This window comes from Artemia franciscana, chromosome 11 (genome assembly GCF_032884065.1).
Source record: "Artemia franciscana chromosome 11, ASM3288406v1, whole genome shotgun sequence".
In the NCBI taxonomy this organism is placed as follows: Eukaryota; Metazoa; Arthropoda; class Branchiopoda; order Anostraca; family Artemiidae; genus Artemia; species Artemia franciscana.
The window spans coordinates 6,671,608-6,685,496 of record NC_088873.1 but is presented as its reverse complement, the minus strand read 5'-3'; the positions used below and the strand labels follow the sequence as shown (position 1 = coordinate 6,685,496).

The window sequence follows — 13,889 nt, the reverse complement described above, 5'->3', positions numbered from 1 at the left end:
ACATAATTAAAACTAAATTTGAGTTGTGATTTTACCGCCATTAACCCCTTAGCCTACTCTTTTTAATAAAGTTTACTCAAGTGTTTTACTGAAGGTTTTCAGAATGTAACCAATAGTATACTATACCCTTGTAATAAGTACTTGTGCTGTGTTTTTATATTGTTTTTCAAAATGTTCGGATTGAAAAACTTAGCGACCCTAGTATTGATGAAAATTTTATTTTAAAGTAAATACACATACATGAGTTGTTTGTTCTCGAAGGACCATGACAGAAATTGTAAGTTCAAAAGCCGGTTTATGGTAAGCTAAACCTTAGGAACAGTAGATCATTTAAAAGAAAAAAAAAACAGCCCCTCTCACAGATGATTCTACTTTTGAGATTTTAGGGTAATTGATTACTTTTATTTAACAAAGCTTGTTTCTTTTTTCTTTTTTTATCAAGCGTTTCATTGTATACCTTTGAGAACGAAAGGGCTGATTTTGGTGAATTTGCCAATACAATTTTTTGATCAATTCAGTCAAAAGTCAGTGGGTTTGTAAATAAAATTAGTCGTTTTGCAAAACAAGAGTTATTCATTTATAGCCTTCTTAGATGCCTTCAGTAGATCACAAGTTGATCTGAAGTCCGGGGAGCCAGAGATTGAAAATTGTGGCAGATCCCCCCACATCTAGGTCAGTTTTGTTCGCTTTAAGCTTTGATTTTATTCTTTACTTTCATATAAATTTCTCAATTTGACTGGGAATAAAATTTTAAGGAAAGTTCCTATCACATAGGAGGATGTCTTTGGAAATATATGTCACTGGAAAATGACGCTCTGGGATTCGGAATGTTTAGGGGATTGTAGGTCTACACCTGTGAATATAAATTTCTGTTTGTTATTATTTTAATTTGGTTATTCATTACAATTTCTGTTCATTTTAGGATTCCTTTATTATCTATAGTTTTACCTGATATCAGCATATTTGATGTAGTTATTCCTTTTTTAAGGGTGGGGGAATTCACTTATTGTCCAGTTTTTTTCTGTGACGGGTTATAAGTAAAATAATGGTGATGATAACAATGTCCTTCTCGTAAATTCAAAATACGAAGTCTCTTCACCTCCTTCTCCTTCCAATGCTCCTGGATTGGATCCTGCTTGATCAAGAAGTGGATCAAGGAGGATCAAGCAGTGGATCCTGCTTGATCGTGGTTTGTCTTCTCTGGGATTTTTCAGATCCCTAGCACCCTAGGCGGAAAAGATGGAAAAAATTGGTTCCTCCCAAATTCGGCCTGATTAAGGGCCAAAAATATTACTATTCAGCCATTCAATGTTGTTGCAACTTAAGATGAGGGGGTTCGTTCAGTGGGATATTAAAATAGATAGTTATTTTGTTCGAACACGTCGAAATCTCTAATAGGTATGTGTCCAGGGATGTCATCACTCCCCTTCCCCTTCCAACTCCAGCCCTGAATTATGTTAAATTCCCATTGTTCACCGATAAAGCGGAGTCTGCGTAACAGCGGAGCGTATAGTAAAGATCAATAAACCTTCAATGTCTTATGATTTTTTTTTCCAGAGGGACTTCATCTGGAACGGGTGGTTGTATAGATTGGTAGGGGGCTCATTTGATCGAATATTGGAAGTTCTAGTGCTCTTTTTAAGAATCAAAAGTGATCAGAAGGCAACTGCCCCCCAATCATCCCTCCCTCTTTTCCGTAAATGTATACGATTAAAATTTTAAGGTGGCTGTCTTGTTCAATATAGTCCAAAGAAAACTAACTATGTCTGCGGGCTTAACAAAACCCCCAAAGCCCGTAGGGACAAGGGCTATAAGTTATGCAAGTAGCCCATTATTAACATTTTAGGTTTTTATGGAAAGGCTGGTCGTACAAACCGTAGAGGAGGCTCGCTTGATTGGACATCTAAGGCTCTAGTGCCCTGTTTATGAGTCAAAAATAATCGGAGGACAACCCCCTCTCATGTTCCTTTTCCCCAATTGCATCGGTGAGATTTTGAGATAGCCATTTTGTTCATAACAGTCAGAAGCGAAATAACTATAAATCAAGATGGATATGTTGAGATGTCTTGGGATATTGAAGAGATGTCTTATTGGCAGCCAGCGCACACACAGTGCGTTCTTATTTAGTTTTAAAGTAATATGTAGTTTTAAAGCATAATGGGAAAATTGCATAGCTCTAGGGGGTTGACTTCTCTAGAGGCACACTTACTGGACCGTTTAATTATTCTGAACAAAATGGCTTTCTCAAATTTTTGATTGGAAATGTTCGAAAAATAATAGGCTAAAAAGGAGGGCTGCTTACCTTCAAATTACTTTTAAACCTTAAAATGGGCTATAGAACTTTTAATTTTCAATTGAATTAGCTCTTCTAAAAGTTTCATAGATGTTACTAGCCATGATAGAGCAATGTTGTCTATGATATTACTTTTATGCCCTATTTAAAACCTGCTTGAAAAAATTTTATTCGTTTAATTGAAACTCCTCCTAAAAGTTCCAGAAAAAATTCACCTTAATGCCCTTAATGTCATTAGTTACACTAACCATATAAGTAGCATTAAAAGTATACACATAGTGTCTTCTGGCTAGTTTAAAATCCGTGAAAACTTACCCTGAAAGGTCTAACTTAATTATGTAAGCCGTTCTTGATATACTGCTTTGTCATCCTTTTGACAATATGCATGATCATAATCCGTTTTGGTTTAGGATACGAGGCAGCCCCTGCCCCAAAATTGTTTTTGATAACTGGTCCTTTAGTTATCCCGTAGGACATCTGATCGACATTTTGAGGTACCTGTTTCGTACTTTCTATGTGGCTGCTCAATTTTGCGTCTGGGGTATTTTTCATGTGGGAGGGGGACATTATCCGGGGGAATTTTCCACGGTTGGGGGAAATTTTTTGAGGGAGGGGAAATTTATTCACGGAGGGGATATTTCTGGGGGAGGAACACCAGCTCCCTGATCAGAGGAGAAGTATCTGAAACATTTTTTTCTGATTCACCGCGTCTTCGGATTTGAGCTCAAGTTAAAACTTTCACAGAGTGTTGGTTGAGAGTAAGCCTCAAATTTTAACTTGGGGATAGGGGTTAAAGGGAAGGGTCTATTTGCCAATCCGTTTGGTATTGTTGGCACTAGGACCCTCTATTGGACTGAAATCTATTCCCGGTGAAGTAGTGACATAGAGTGAATAAAGGCTATCAAACAGTGTGTATCAAGTCAGCAACAGGTTGGAGGATGGAGTTGAAAACTTTTGATGGTTTTAAAGGCATAAGTGCCTCGGAATTGAGGGATGGGGAGAGGTAAATCGAAAAAACTATTTATCCAGGCTAATAAAAAGGCTTACCTGTAATGTTTCAGAAAAGACCAGTGGGGATTATGTTTGGTGAATTTTTTCTCTGTCCATACTTCTTCAGATCAAATGTTTTGGAAAACAACACGAAAATTGTGAAGGTAATCGTCAAAAAGATTAAGCGTTGGTTATATTCTTAAAACCATGAGGATGACTACGGCCGTTGAAAGTCTAAAATTAATATCCTTAGTCTTTACAGTTATCAAGGATCGAACATGCTGCCTCTTTTTCATTATAAAACACACATTTAAACAATATACAACTTGTATAATACGTGGCCATTGTCCCAGGAGCTGTAGAGAGTGATGTCATCGCTGAAGGCATTATTATTGGACTTTTAACTGGTTTGAACAAAATTATCATCCCCAAATTTTAGATCAGGTGTCTTTAGGCATAAAGGGGGGGAGTATCAAAAACGGTAAAGTAGGGGTGCCAAAAGCCCTCTAATAATTCTTGATTAGAAGATAAATAGCACTTTCACTTTCGAATCGAACGAGTCATCGTCAAAGTCTCTAACACAACTTTGTTCATACGAAGTGGCAAAAGGAAAATTGGCAGCAGTAGTCTGTTGCCTTTGGTTAAAAGATTTTTGTTTTTATAGGAGAAAAGCTACTTCACGTGGAAGCCCGTCAGCTTCAGCTGGATCGTCGAATAGAAAGAGAGGCAGCAAGCATTGCTAATCGCATTGAAGAAGTTTTGAAGAAGTCAAACAGAGTTGATGGTGATTTGTGAGTTTTTAAATTAAAATATTGGCAGAATTATGTCAAAACGTCCTTAGGATATTTTGCAAATAAAGTAAACATAGATTTAATAACTTGGAATATTGAAGTGAGGGGGTTAAGGGAGGTTGAAATTCTTGAAACATGTAGATACTTCATAACAGGTATTAAATGAAAATTAGTTTTAATCTGATGCAATTTAAATTTAGGGCTTGTTTTTCAATAAAATAAAAGAATTATTATATTCAAATGAAAAATAAGTTGTGTAGTAAAAAGCAAATTCATACGAAATAGGTGATAGCCGTATAATCAAATTTTTGTACCCTTTCCCGTCCATAGTGAAAGATAAAAAGGTCAAAAAGTTATTCTTTTTTTATAATTAAGAAAAACATATTGTGTTTATTTAGTTAAAAAACTTTGCTTCAAACTGAATCCCCTCCCCTATTAAAATCGATAGAAGCTTTTCTAATTTAGGAACGTTTATATGGTGCTGGTAACGGGCATTAATGATTCTTTTAGCTGATGTATCATAAGCAACGCAATAACACTGCATAAGTAAAGAGTGATGTGGGCACAATAAATTTGTATTTTTTTTCTGACCAGGGTACTTCGTATTAAAGGATTTGTCTCAGAAAGGAGCTCATTCTATTGTAAATTGAAAGTTCTAGTGCCCTTTTTTAAATTCGAGAGTAATGGGAGGCAACCTCCCTCCTCCCTTACGCACATCATTTCCTCAAATATATCAAATCAAAAGTTTGAGATATCCATTTTGTTCAGCATAGTTGAAAGGTCTTTTAAATATGTCTTTAAAAATGACAACTCACCCCACAGTCCTCGGTGGAAGGGGTATAGGTTATACTATTTGCTCATTATTAACATATAAGGCTATTACGGAAGGGCGTGGTTGTATAAACCTCAGAGGGGGCTCCTTCTATTTTAAATCAGAAGTTATAGTACCCTTTTTAGGAGTCAAAAGTGATCGTAGGATAACTAGCCCACCCCCTTCCCACTTCCTCTTTTCGCCCAATGCATCCTATATAAATTTTGAGATAGCTACTCTATGCGAAATAGTCCAAAGATCTCATAATAAGCCCTTCAGGGTTAAAATAAAACCTCAGAGCCAGGGGGAATAGGTTGTAAGTTGTACCCGGGGGTACATAAGGTTTTTATGGAAGGGGCAGTCGTATAAACTTTACAGGAAGCTCATTTACTTTGAAATTGAAAGCTCTAAATTCCTTTTAAAGAGTCGAAAGTAAAGGAGTACAACTATCCCCCCCTCGACGCCCTCTTTTCACCAAACGTATCTGATCAAAATTATTAGATTTTATTCAAAATAGTTATTCAAAATAGTCCAAAGCACATATAACAATGCTTCCAGACTTGACACTCCCCATCAGAGCCCCAAGGCTAGGGTTTTAAGATATGTCCTAGGGGCATGTGCGACATCACATGCAACATCACATGGAATGGGTTGTCGCATAAACATCGGACAGTTCCCATTTGATTAGAAATTTGAAGCTGTAGTGTCCTTTTCGAGAATCAAAAGCGAGTGGAGGGAACCCATCACGCCCATCATTTCCCAAAACAAATATCAAAACATTCCGCCATATCAGTTTGGCTTCCAAAAAGGCCTAGGGTGTGCCCACGCGCTTACTGCACTGTCGTCAATACTTATAGATGCTGATAAGTCTGGTGATTCGCTCGTCCTAGGGAGTCATGATGTAAGCCATGCTTTCGACTCTCTGATTCACGCACAAATTCTCCTTGAGCTATATAAACGGGGAGTTGACACGTCTGCCATTCGTGCTTTGTACGATATGTATAACCATCTTGCTGTTGTAATCAAGCTACCTGATGGGACCATAACACGTTTCGTTATTCCAGTCCGTCGAGGCGTCAGACAGGATGCCCTTACCTCTCCAGTTGCCTTTAATAACTGTATCCTGAACGCCCAATCCAGCGCAGTTCCTTCGTGTATTTTAAAAGGAATTGATGTGTCACTAATCGCTTATGCAGATAATATTTTTAACCCCAGTCGAACAGTCGATCGAAAGAAATTTTGTTATTTTAAGTAAAGAATATGCTAAGATTAACCTTACATTCAATAGAGAAAAATCGGACGTGGTTCTGTTCAACTGGGTTGAAACTCGAGCAGGATTTACGGTTAATCTCGACGGCGCGCCAGTTTCCCCAAAATCACAAATGAAATATTTAGGGCTTCCTATTGGTGACACTCTTAAAGTAACTAGAAGGCTCTTGATCCTTCATTTCCAACGTCGAACAGCAACTGCATACGGAAGCTTGGTAGCAAACAAACTTCGACTCAACCGCAAACTGCTAGCGAAACTTTACAATGCTTCCGCACTCCCGAATTTCCTATACCTTGCACCTTTTTGGCGTACGTTTACGATAACCGAGACGAAGGAACTTCGGCAAATCTATTTCCGGTATGCCAAATACCTGCTTGCCCTTCCACCATGGTCAAGCAACTCCTGGGTCATTAAAAGATACGGCATCATAGACCCGAATGCTTCTATCAGAAAAAGCATAGAAGCTTATAATAGTAGAATTGGTCGGCACCCATGGAGCGCTAATTTGATTCAATAAATGTTTCGCTTTTGTATGTTTTAATTGTTTTTAAGCAAGGTGAAGTGTTGCAAAGTTTTTTGTGTAGTTTTTAGGCAATTTCCAATGTGTATTATAACGGGTTATAAATAAATTCAATTCAATTCAATATCCAATCAAAATTTTTAGACATTCATTTGCTCTAGCATTTTTGAAAATTCAAGTAATAATACATTTGCGGATGTCGGTCCCTCCTCACAGCCCTCAAGGCAAGGGCTATACGTTTGGCGATTCGTAAATTGTTTATGTATAGTATCTGTTATTGAGAAAGGTATGCATATTTGACCTTTACTTTCCACAAAGACGAAGACCATTCAGACGAGCCTTTCAGAGAATTTTGATGGGAGTGTTGAACTAAATTAAAGCATGGTAATAGCATGTAGGTTTGTCAAAAGGAAAAGACTCAGGAATGATTGAGTATATTAATTTAGAACATCAGGGAAATGATAAGGGAGATGATTAATTGACCTAAAAGTCAATATTCGTAAGCTACTACTACCACTACCGCAACTACCACCACTATTGCTGCTACCACTACTACTACTACTACAAAAACTACAATTTCTTTAGCGAGTACTACCAAGGCTGATTATATTGAACTAAAAATCTGAGAAAAGATTGAGAGAAAATTAGAACCAAATCAAAATATACTCTGTGCATACAGATTGCTGATACGCGCTTCTCAGCAATGTTTTTGTAACGGCTTACCGTATCGAGATGAAACTTCTGGGGCATCATAAGTGAGTTGTTCAACTGACCAAAAGGCAACATGTACCTGCTACTACTGCTATTGATACTGCTACTACTGCTGTTGCTACTACAGCTAATACAACAATATTACTGCTGCTACTGCTATTACTACTACCACTACTACTATGATACTAGCACTAAAAAGGCTAGGTGTATGCAAATTTGACAAAATGTTGAGGGAAAATTTTAACTAAATAAAACACACTTTTGCATTCAGATTGTCAAAAATGCGTATCTTAAGAATGGATTTGGGTATCATTTTTGAGCTTTCAGAGAATGCTTAAAGGGAAAGATCAATTGACAAAAAAATAAGATGTGCATGCTATTACTAAAACTGCTACCACTGCTACTTTTACTGCTACTATTACTGCTACTGCTGCTAAACTACCTAAATTGCAACTACTTATAAGGCTAAGACCACTAAGATGGAAAGAGCACCAAAAGGGAATCAAAAGGGCACATGAGCAATATTTTTGAAACGGCTTACCATATCAAGGTGAAATTTCCGGGTATCATGAGCGGATGTTCAACTTACCAAAAGGCAATATGTACAAGCTGATACTGTTAATAATACTGCTATAATGAGGAGTTTTCTACTTATCCGCTTAATGAATTGTTAGTGGGATAAAGGAAGTTTCCTAGATAACTTTCTATGGAGGTGGGATTTTCTGCCATGGTTAAAAGACGATCAGAAATCAGAAAAAGAAAGTGGTTTCAACTGAAAGTAAGGAGCAACATTAACACTTAATATGAGCGGAAATCATTGCACATGCGAGGGGCTGTCCCCAAGTTAATCCCTCTCTCTTTATGTTTAGGGTTGATTTTTTGTCTAAATAGTTAAAAAATGACTGGTGAAACACAAAGACTGTTTATTTGGAATAAGAAGCTTTTCTAAAGCGCTAAGCAACTTTAGCGCAACGAGCTAGGAATTTAGTGAGGGGAGTCCCTCTCAAAAACGGAATAATTTTGTCCTGCTTTAAGTTTTAATGTTCTCCTCCTTTCAGTTGAAAAAACCTGCTTTTTGAAACTTTAATTGAGTTAAATACTTAACTTTAACTAATACTTTCTTTAACTGTAACTTACTTAACATTTTGTACTGAACACTTTCGGGTAAGAGGCGATCATTTGAATGTTTCACTATCTACAGGGAGAATGTCATAGCACCAAAACTGTGATTAGATAGGTTATAGTGAGCGTTGTAATCATTTTAGTATTAATCTTAATGTTTTCATAAAAATTCAATCCAGAACTATTTAAGAATCTAAGTTTTTTTAGAATTGCCTTAAATAAGAAACTTGCCAGGAACTTAGTTGAGGGGCTAAAGTCAAATTTGTTAAATTTTTTAAAAAAAAATTAGAGATAGATGGATCAGCTGGATCATCAGCCATGATTGATTAAATTACCTGATTTTACCGGTTTGCGTACAGTTCTTTGGATTTTATAGTGGATAAACGTTTATAACAAGGATATTTACAAAAATGCCACTTGAAATTACTCTAGTTACAATTAATTAATTTAATCATAATCTTAAATTTCGTCTTCTTTTAGAAATTCTGATCGAGTGCTACTTGAAATACGTGAATTGTTAAGTGATTTGTAGTTGAGTATAGTTCTTTGGATTTTATAGTGGATAAACGTTTAAAACAAGGATATTTACAAAAATTGCCACTTGACATTATTCTAGTTATAAATAATCGATTTATTCCTAATCTTAAATTTTGTCTTCTTTTAGAAATTCTGATCGAGTGCTACTTGACATACGTGAATTGTTAAGCGATTTGTCGTTGAGTATCGATAAGATTTCAAGCCAAGGAACGATTGGGAATGACATAGATAACGCCATCATGCCAGTTTCTACTGCTGGCGACAGACACAGTTTAGAGGTAGATAATTATTACAAATTTTGATATATATATATATAAATATATATATATATATATATATATATATATATATATATATATATATATATATATATATATATATATATATATATATATATATATATATATATATATACATATATATATATATATATATATATATATATATATATATATATATATATATATATATATATATATATATATTTATATATATATATATATATATATATATATATATTTATATATATATATATATATATATATATATATATATATATATATATATATATATACATATATATATATATATATATATATATATATATATATATATATATATATATATATATATATATATATATATATATATATATATATATATATATATATATATATATATAGGCCCTTTCCTATTTGATTCCATTTTCTCCCATTTCCTTTCCTATGCTCCTTAAGACAAAGTCCATCAATATGATTCATATAAATGGGGATAGATCACAACCCTGCCAACTCCCGATTTAATAGGAAATTAGCTACTAATTTCATTTCCTCAATCACGGCAATGTTATCAAAGAGTTCGTGGTAACGAACTGCATTAAGGAGCGACCCAGCTCAATAGTAACCGAAACTCTAAAAAACGGAATTTTGATACCAATAATTACATAAAAAGAGTTGCATTTTAATGCTGATTTTAAATATATAAGGTTCATCAAGTTTAGTCTTACCTATCAAAAGTTACGAGCCTGAGAAAATTTGCCTTATTTTAGAAAATAGGGAAAAACACCCACTAAAAGTCATGCAATCTTAACGAAAATCCCACCATCAGATTCAGCGGATCAAAGAACCTGACTGTAGAAGTTTCAAGGTCCTATAAAAAAAAGTGTGGAATTTTGTATTTTTTGCCAGAAGACAGATCACGGATGCGTGTTTACTTGTTTATTTATTTGTTTGTTTTTTTCCCAGGGGTGGTCGTATAGACCCAGTGGTCCTAGAATGTCGCGGGAAGGCTCATTCTAACGAAAACTAAAAGTTCTAGTGCCCTTTTTGAGTGACAAAAAAATCGGAGGGCACCTTAGCCCCCTCCGCCCCCTCATTTTTCCCAAAGTCACCGGATCAAAATTTTAAGATAGCTATTCTCTTCAGCGTAGTCGAAAATTTAATAACTATTTCTTTGGGGACGACTCAATCCCTCACAGTCCCCGGGGGAGGGCAATGAATTTCCGGGGGAGGGCAATAAATTTCCAATTAATTTATCATGAGGGAAGAGAATTCCCATGAAGGGGGCGCAAGATTTTTAGCATTATTTAATAATAGCAATGAAAAAAATTTCAACTGGAAGTAATGAGCAGTATTAAAACTTAAAACGAACATAAAACATTACGTATACAAGGGGTTCATCTCCTCCAAAATACCTTTCTCTTTACGCTAAAGCATTTTTAGTGATTTTAACTATTTATTCTACAGCCTTTGTGATTCAGGGGTCATTCTTAAGGATTTGGGACAAAATTCAAGCTTTAGTGCAAAGAGCGAGGTAATAACGAGGGGCAAAACCCCTCATATACGTAATAAAAATACACAAATATAGAAGTTCGTGACGTAAGTTAATTCGTAAGGTACGTATGTTTATTACTAAAAACACGTTCGCAAAATCTAGTTGCACCTTTAAGTAACTAAAATATGGAGGGCAATTAGGCCTCCTCCTCCACCCCATTTTGATATCAAAATCGTCCAATCAAAACTATGAGAAAGCCATTTAGTAAAAAAAAATTAACATACAAATTTCGTTTTAATTATTCATGTGCGGTTGGCCAAAATCAAAACATGCATTAATTCAAAAACGTTCAGAAATTAAATAAAAAAATAGTTTTTTTTTAACTGCAAGTAAGGGGTGACATTAAAACTTAAAACGAACAGAAATTGTTCCGTATATGAAAGGGGTTATCCGCTCCTCAACGCTCCGCTCTTTACGCTAAAGTTTGACTCTTTCTCACAACTTTACTTTTTCAAACAATAAAAACTTTAGCGTAAAGAGCGAGGCGTTGAGGAGGGGACAACCCCTTTCATATACGGAGCAATTTCTGTTCGTTTTAAGTTTTAATAATTTCTGCTCGTTTTAAGTTTTAATGTCGCTCCTTACTTGTACTTAAAAAAAAATCTTGTTTTTTTTATTTAATTCTCGTGCATAGCACTGATCACTTTAATGTATTTGGCTGGTATACCATGCAAGGATGAAATTTTCGCTAAAGCTCTTCTATCACCTGAATTGGACGCTTGCTAATAATTTATAAAAAAACAGGTGTTTGATGACCCAGGCACTTCTCAATAATTAACTTAGAAGAGAAAATTTGGTCGACACATCGTCTACCCTTCCTAAAACCGCATTTTTCTTTTTTTTAAACTTTGTCTACAGCATCTTTAAGTCTAAAAAGTATAATCATACTCAGTAATTTGGTACCTCACGAAACAAGATTAATGCCTCTATAATTACCAAACTCACTCCTGTCACCTTTGTCATTCCCCTTCTTCAAAAATCTTATTCCTAATCTTCATTAAGATAGGTCAAACTTCATAGCCACCATATTTAAGAACTAGGAAATTTACCACGCTAACAGCACCTTGGGCCTTATTGTTTTTTAATATTTTTAAAACTGTCACTATTCTTCCTCATAAAATAAACCTTCCTTCACATCCAAGGTGTCACAACCTTTTCCATTCTCCACATTATATTTTCTTGTATCTCTACTTTGGATTAGGACATTCTTTAATATATATATATATATATATATATATATATATATATATATATATATATTTATATATATATATATATATATAAATATATATATATAAACATATATATATATATATATATATATATATATATATATGTATATATATATATATATATATATATATATATATATATATATATACATATATATATATATATATATATATATATATATATATATATATATATATATATATATACATATATATATATATATATATATATATATATATATATATATATATATATATATATATATACGTATATTGAGTCGGTAATTTTTTTCGAATATGGTATCGATCGTGTATCCCGTTTTTACATATCTTTACATTTTTTTTTCTTCTAATATTGGTGTAGATTTACTTTGTCTTCCGACTAAATGACGGTATAACTCAGAATATTCAACTCAACGCCATTCAACTGAATCCCTTGCTCCTAAGACCAACTCAACTCTTTGTGGAATTAAATAAAAAAAACGAGTTTTTTTAACTGAAAGTAAGGAGCGACATTAAAACTTAAAACGCACAGAAATTACTTAGTATATGAAAGAGGCTGCTTCCTCATCAACGCCCCGCTCTTTACGCTAAAGTTTGATTCTTTCTCTCAATTCTTCTTTTTAAAACAGTAAAAAACTTTAGCGTAAAGAGCGGGGCGTTGATGAGGAAGCAGCCTCTTTCATATACTAAGTAATTTCTGTGCGTTTTAAGTTTTAATGTCGCTCCTTACTTTCAGTTAAAAAAACTCGTTTTTTTATTTAATTTCTGAACGTTTTTGAATCAATGCATGTTTTGATTTTGGCTCTCCGCAGAGGAATAATCAAAACGAAATTTTGCATATTTTTTTGGGGGGGGGGGGGCTAAATGGCTTTCTCATAATTTTGATCGAATGATTTTGAGAAAAAAAGAGCGGGGGCGAAGCCTAGTTGCCCTCCGATTTTTGGGTTAATTAAAAAGGCAACTAGAACTTTTAATTTTTTACGAATCTTTTTATTGGTAAAAGATTTACGTAACTTATAAATTAGCTTACGTAAAGAACTTTTGTATTCTCATGTTTTTATTACATATATGAGGGGATTCGCCCCATCGTCAGTACCTCGCTCTTTACACTAAAGCTTAAATTTTATCCCAATTCATTAAGAATGACCTCTGAATCACAAAAGCCGTAGAATAAATAGTTGAAATTACTAAAAATACTTTAGCGTAAAGAGCTAGGTATCATAAGGAGGTGAGCCCCTTATATGGGTAATAATTTCTGTTTGTTTTAAGTTTTATTGCTGTTCCTTACTTCCAGCTGAAAAAGCTTTTTCACATTTATTTTTAATTTTTTTTAAATAATGCCAGTAAATCCTGCGCTCCCTTCATGGAAGTTTTCTTCTCCCATGACAAATTCTCGATGGAAGTTCCCCCAGCATATCCCCCTCTTCTCAACCCCTCCCCCCAACCAAAAAAATCCTCCTGAAAACGCCTGTATACTTCCCAATAACCATTACTATATGTAAGCACAGGTCATAGTTTGTAACTTGTTGCCCCTCCCACGGGGACTGTGGGGGAGTAAGTCGTCCCCAAAAACAAAGTTATAAGGTTTTTCGACTACGCTGAATAAAATGGCTATCTCAGAATTTTGATCCGTTGACTTTGGGAAAATAATTAGCGTGGGAGGGGGCCTAGGTGCCCTCCAATTTTTTTGGTCACTTAAAAAGGGCACTAGAACTTTTCATTTCCGTTAGAATGAGCCCTCTTGCAACATTCTAGGACAACTGGGTCGATACGATC

At 34.7% G+C, this 13,889-nt stretch overlaps 1 protein-coding gene across 5 annotated transcripts in view; it reads left to right on the top strand.

The window, feature by feature from the left end:
- LOC136032738 (uncharacterized) overlaps window positions 1-13,889 on the top strand; it is a 161,179-nt gene that overhangs the window by 117,419 nt on the left and 29,871 nt on the right. For all 5 annotated transcript variants that reach the window (XM_065713068.1, XM_065713069.1, XM_065713066.1 and 2 more), the window contains 2 exons: window positions 3,948-4,074; window positions 9,173-9,323. In XM_065713068.1, the coding sequence (XP_065569140.1) occupies window positions 3,948-4,074; window positions 9,173-9,323 (278 nt within the window). The remainder of the gene's footprint in view (window positions 1-3,947; window positions 4,075-9,172; window positions 9,324-13,889) is intronic.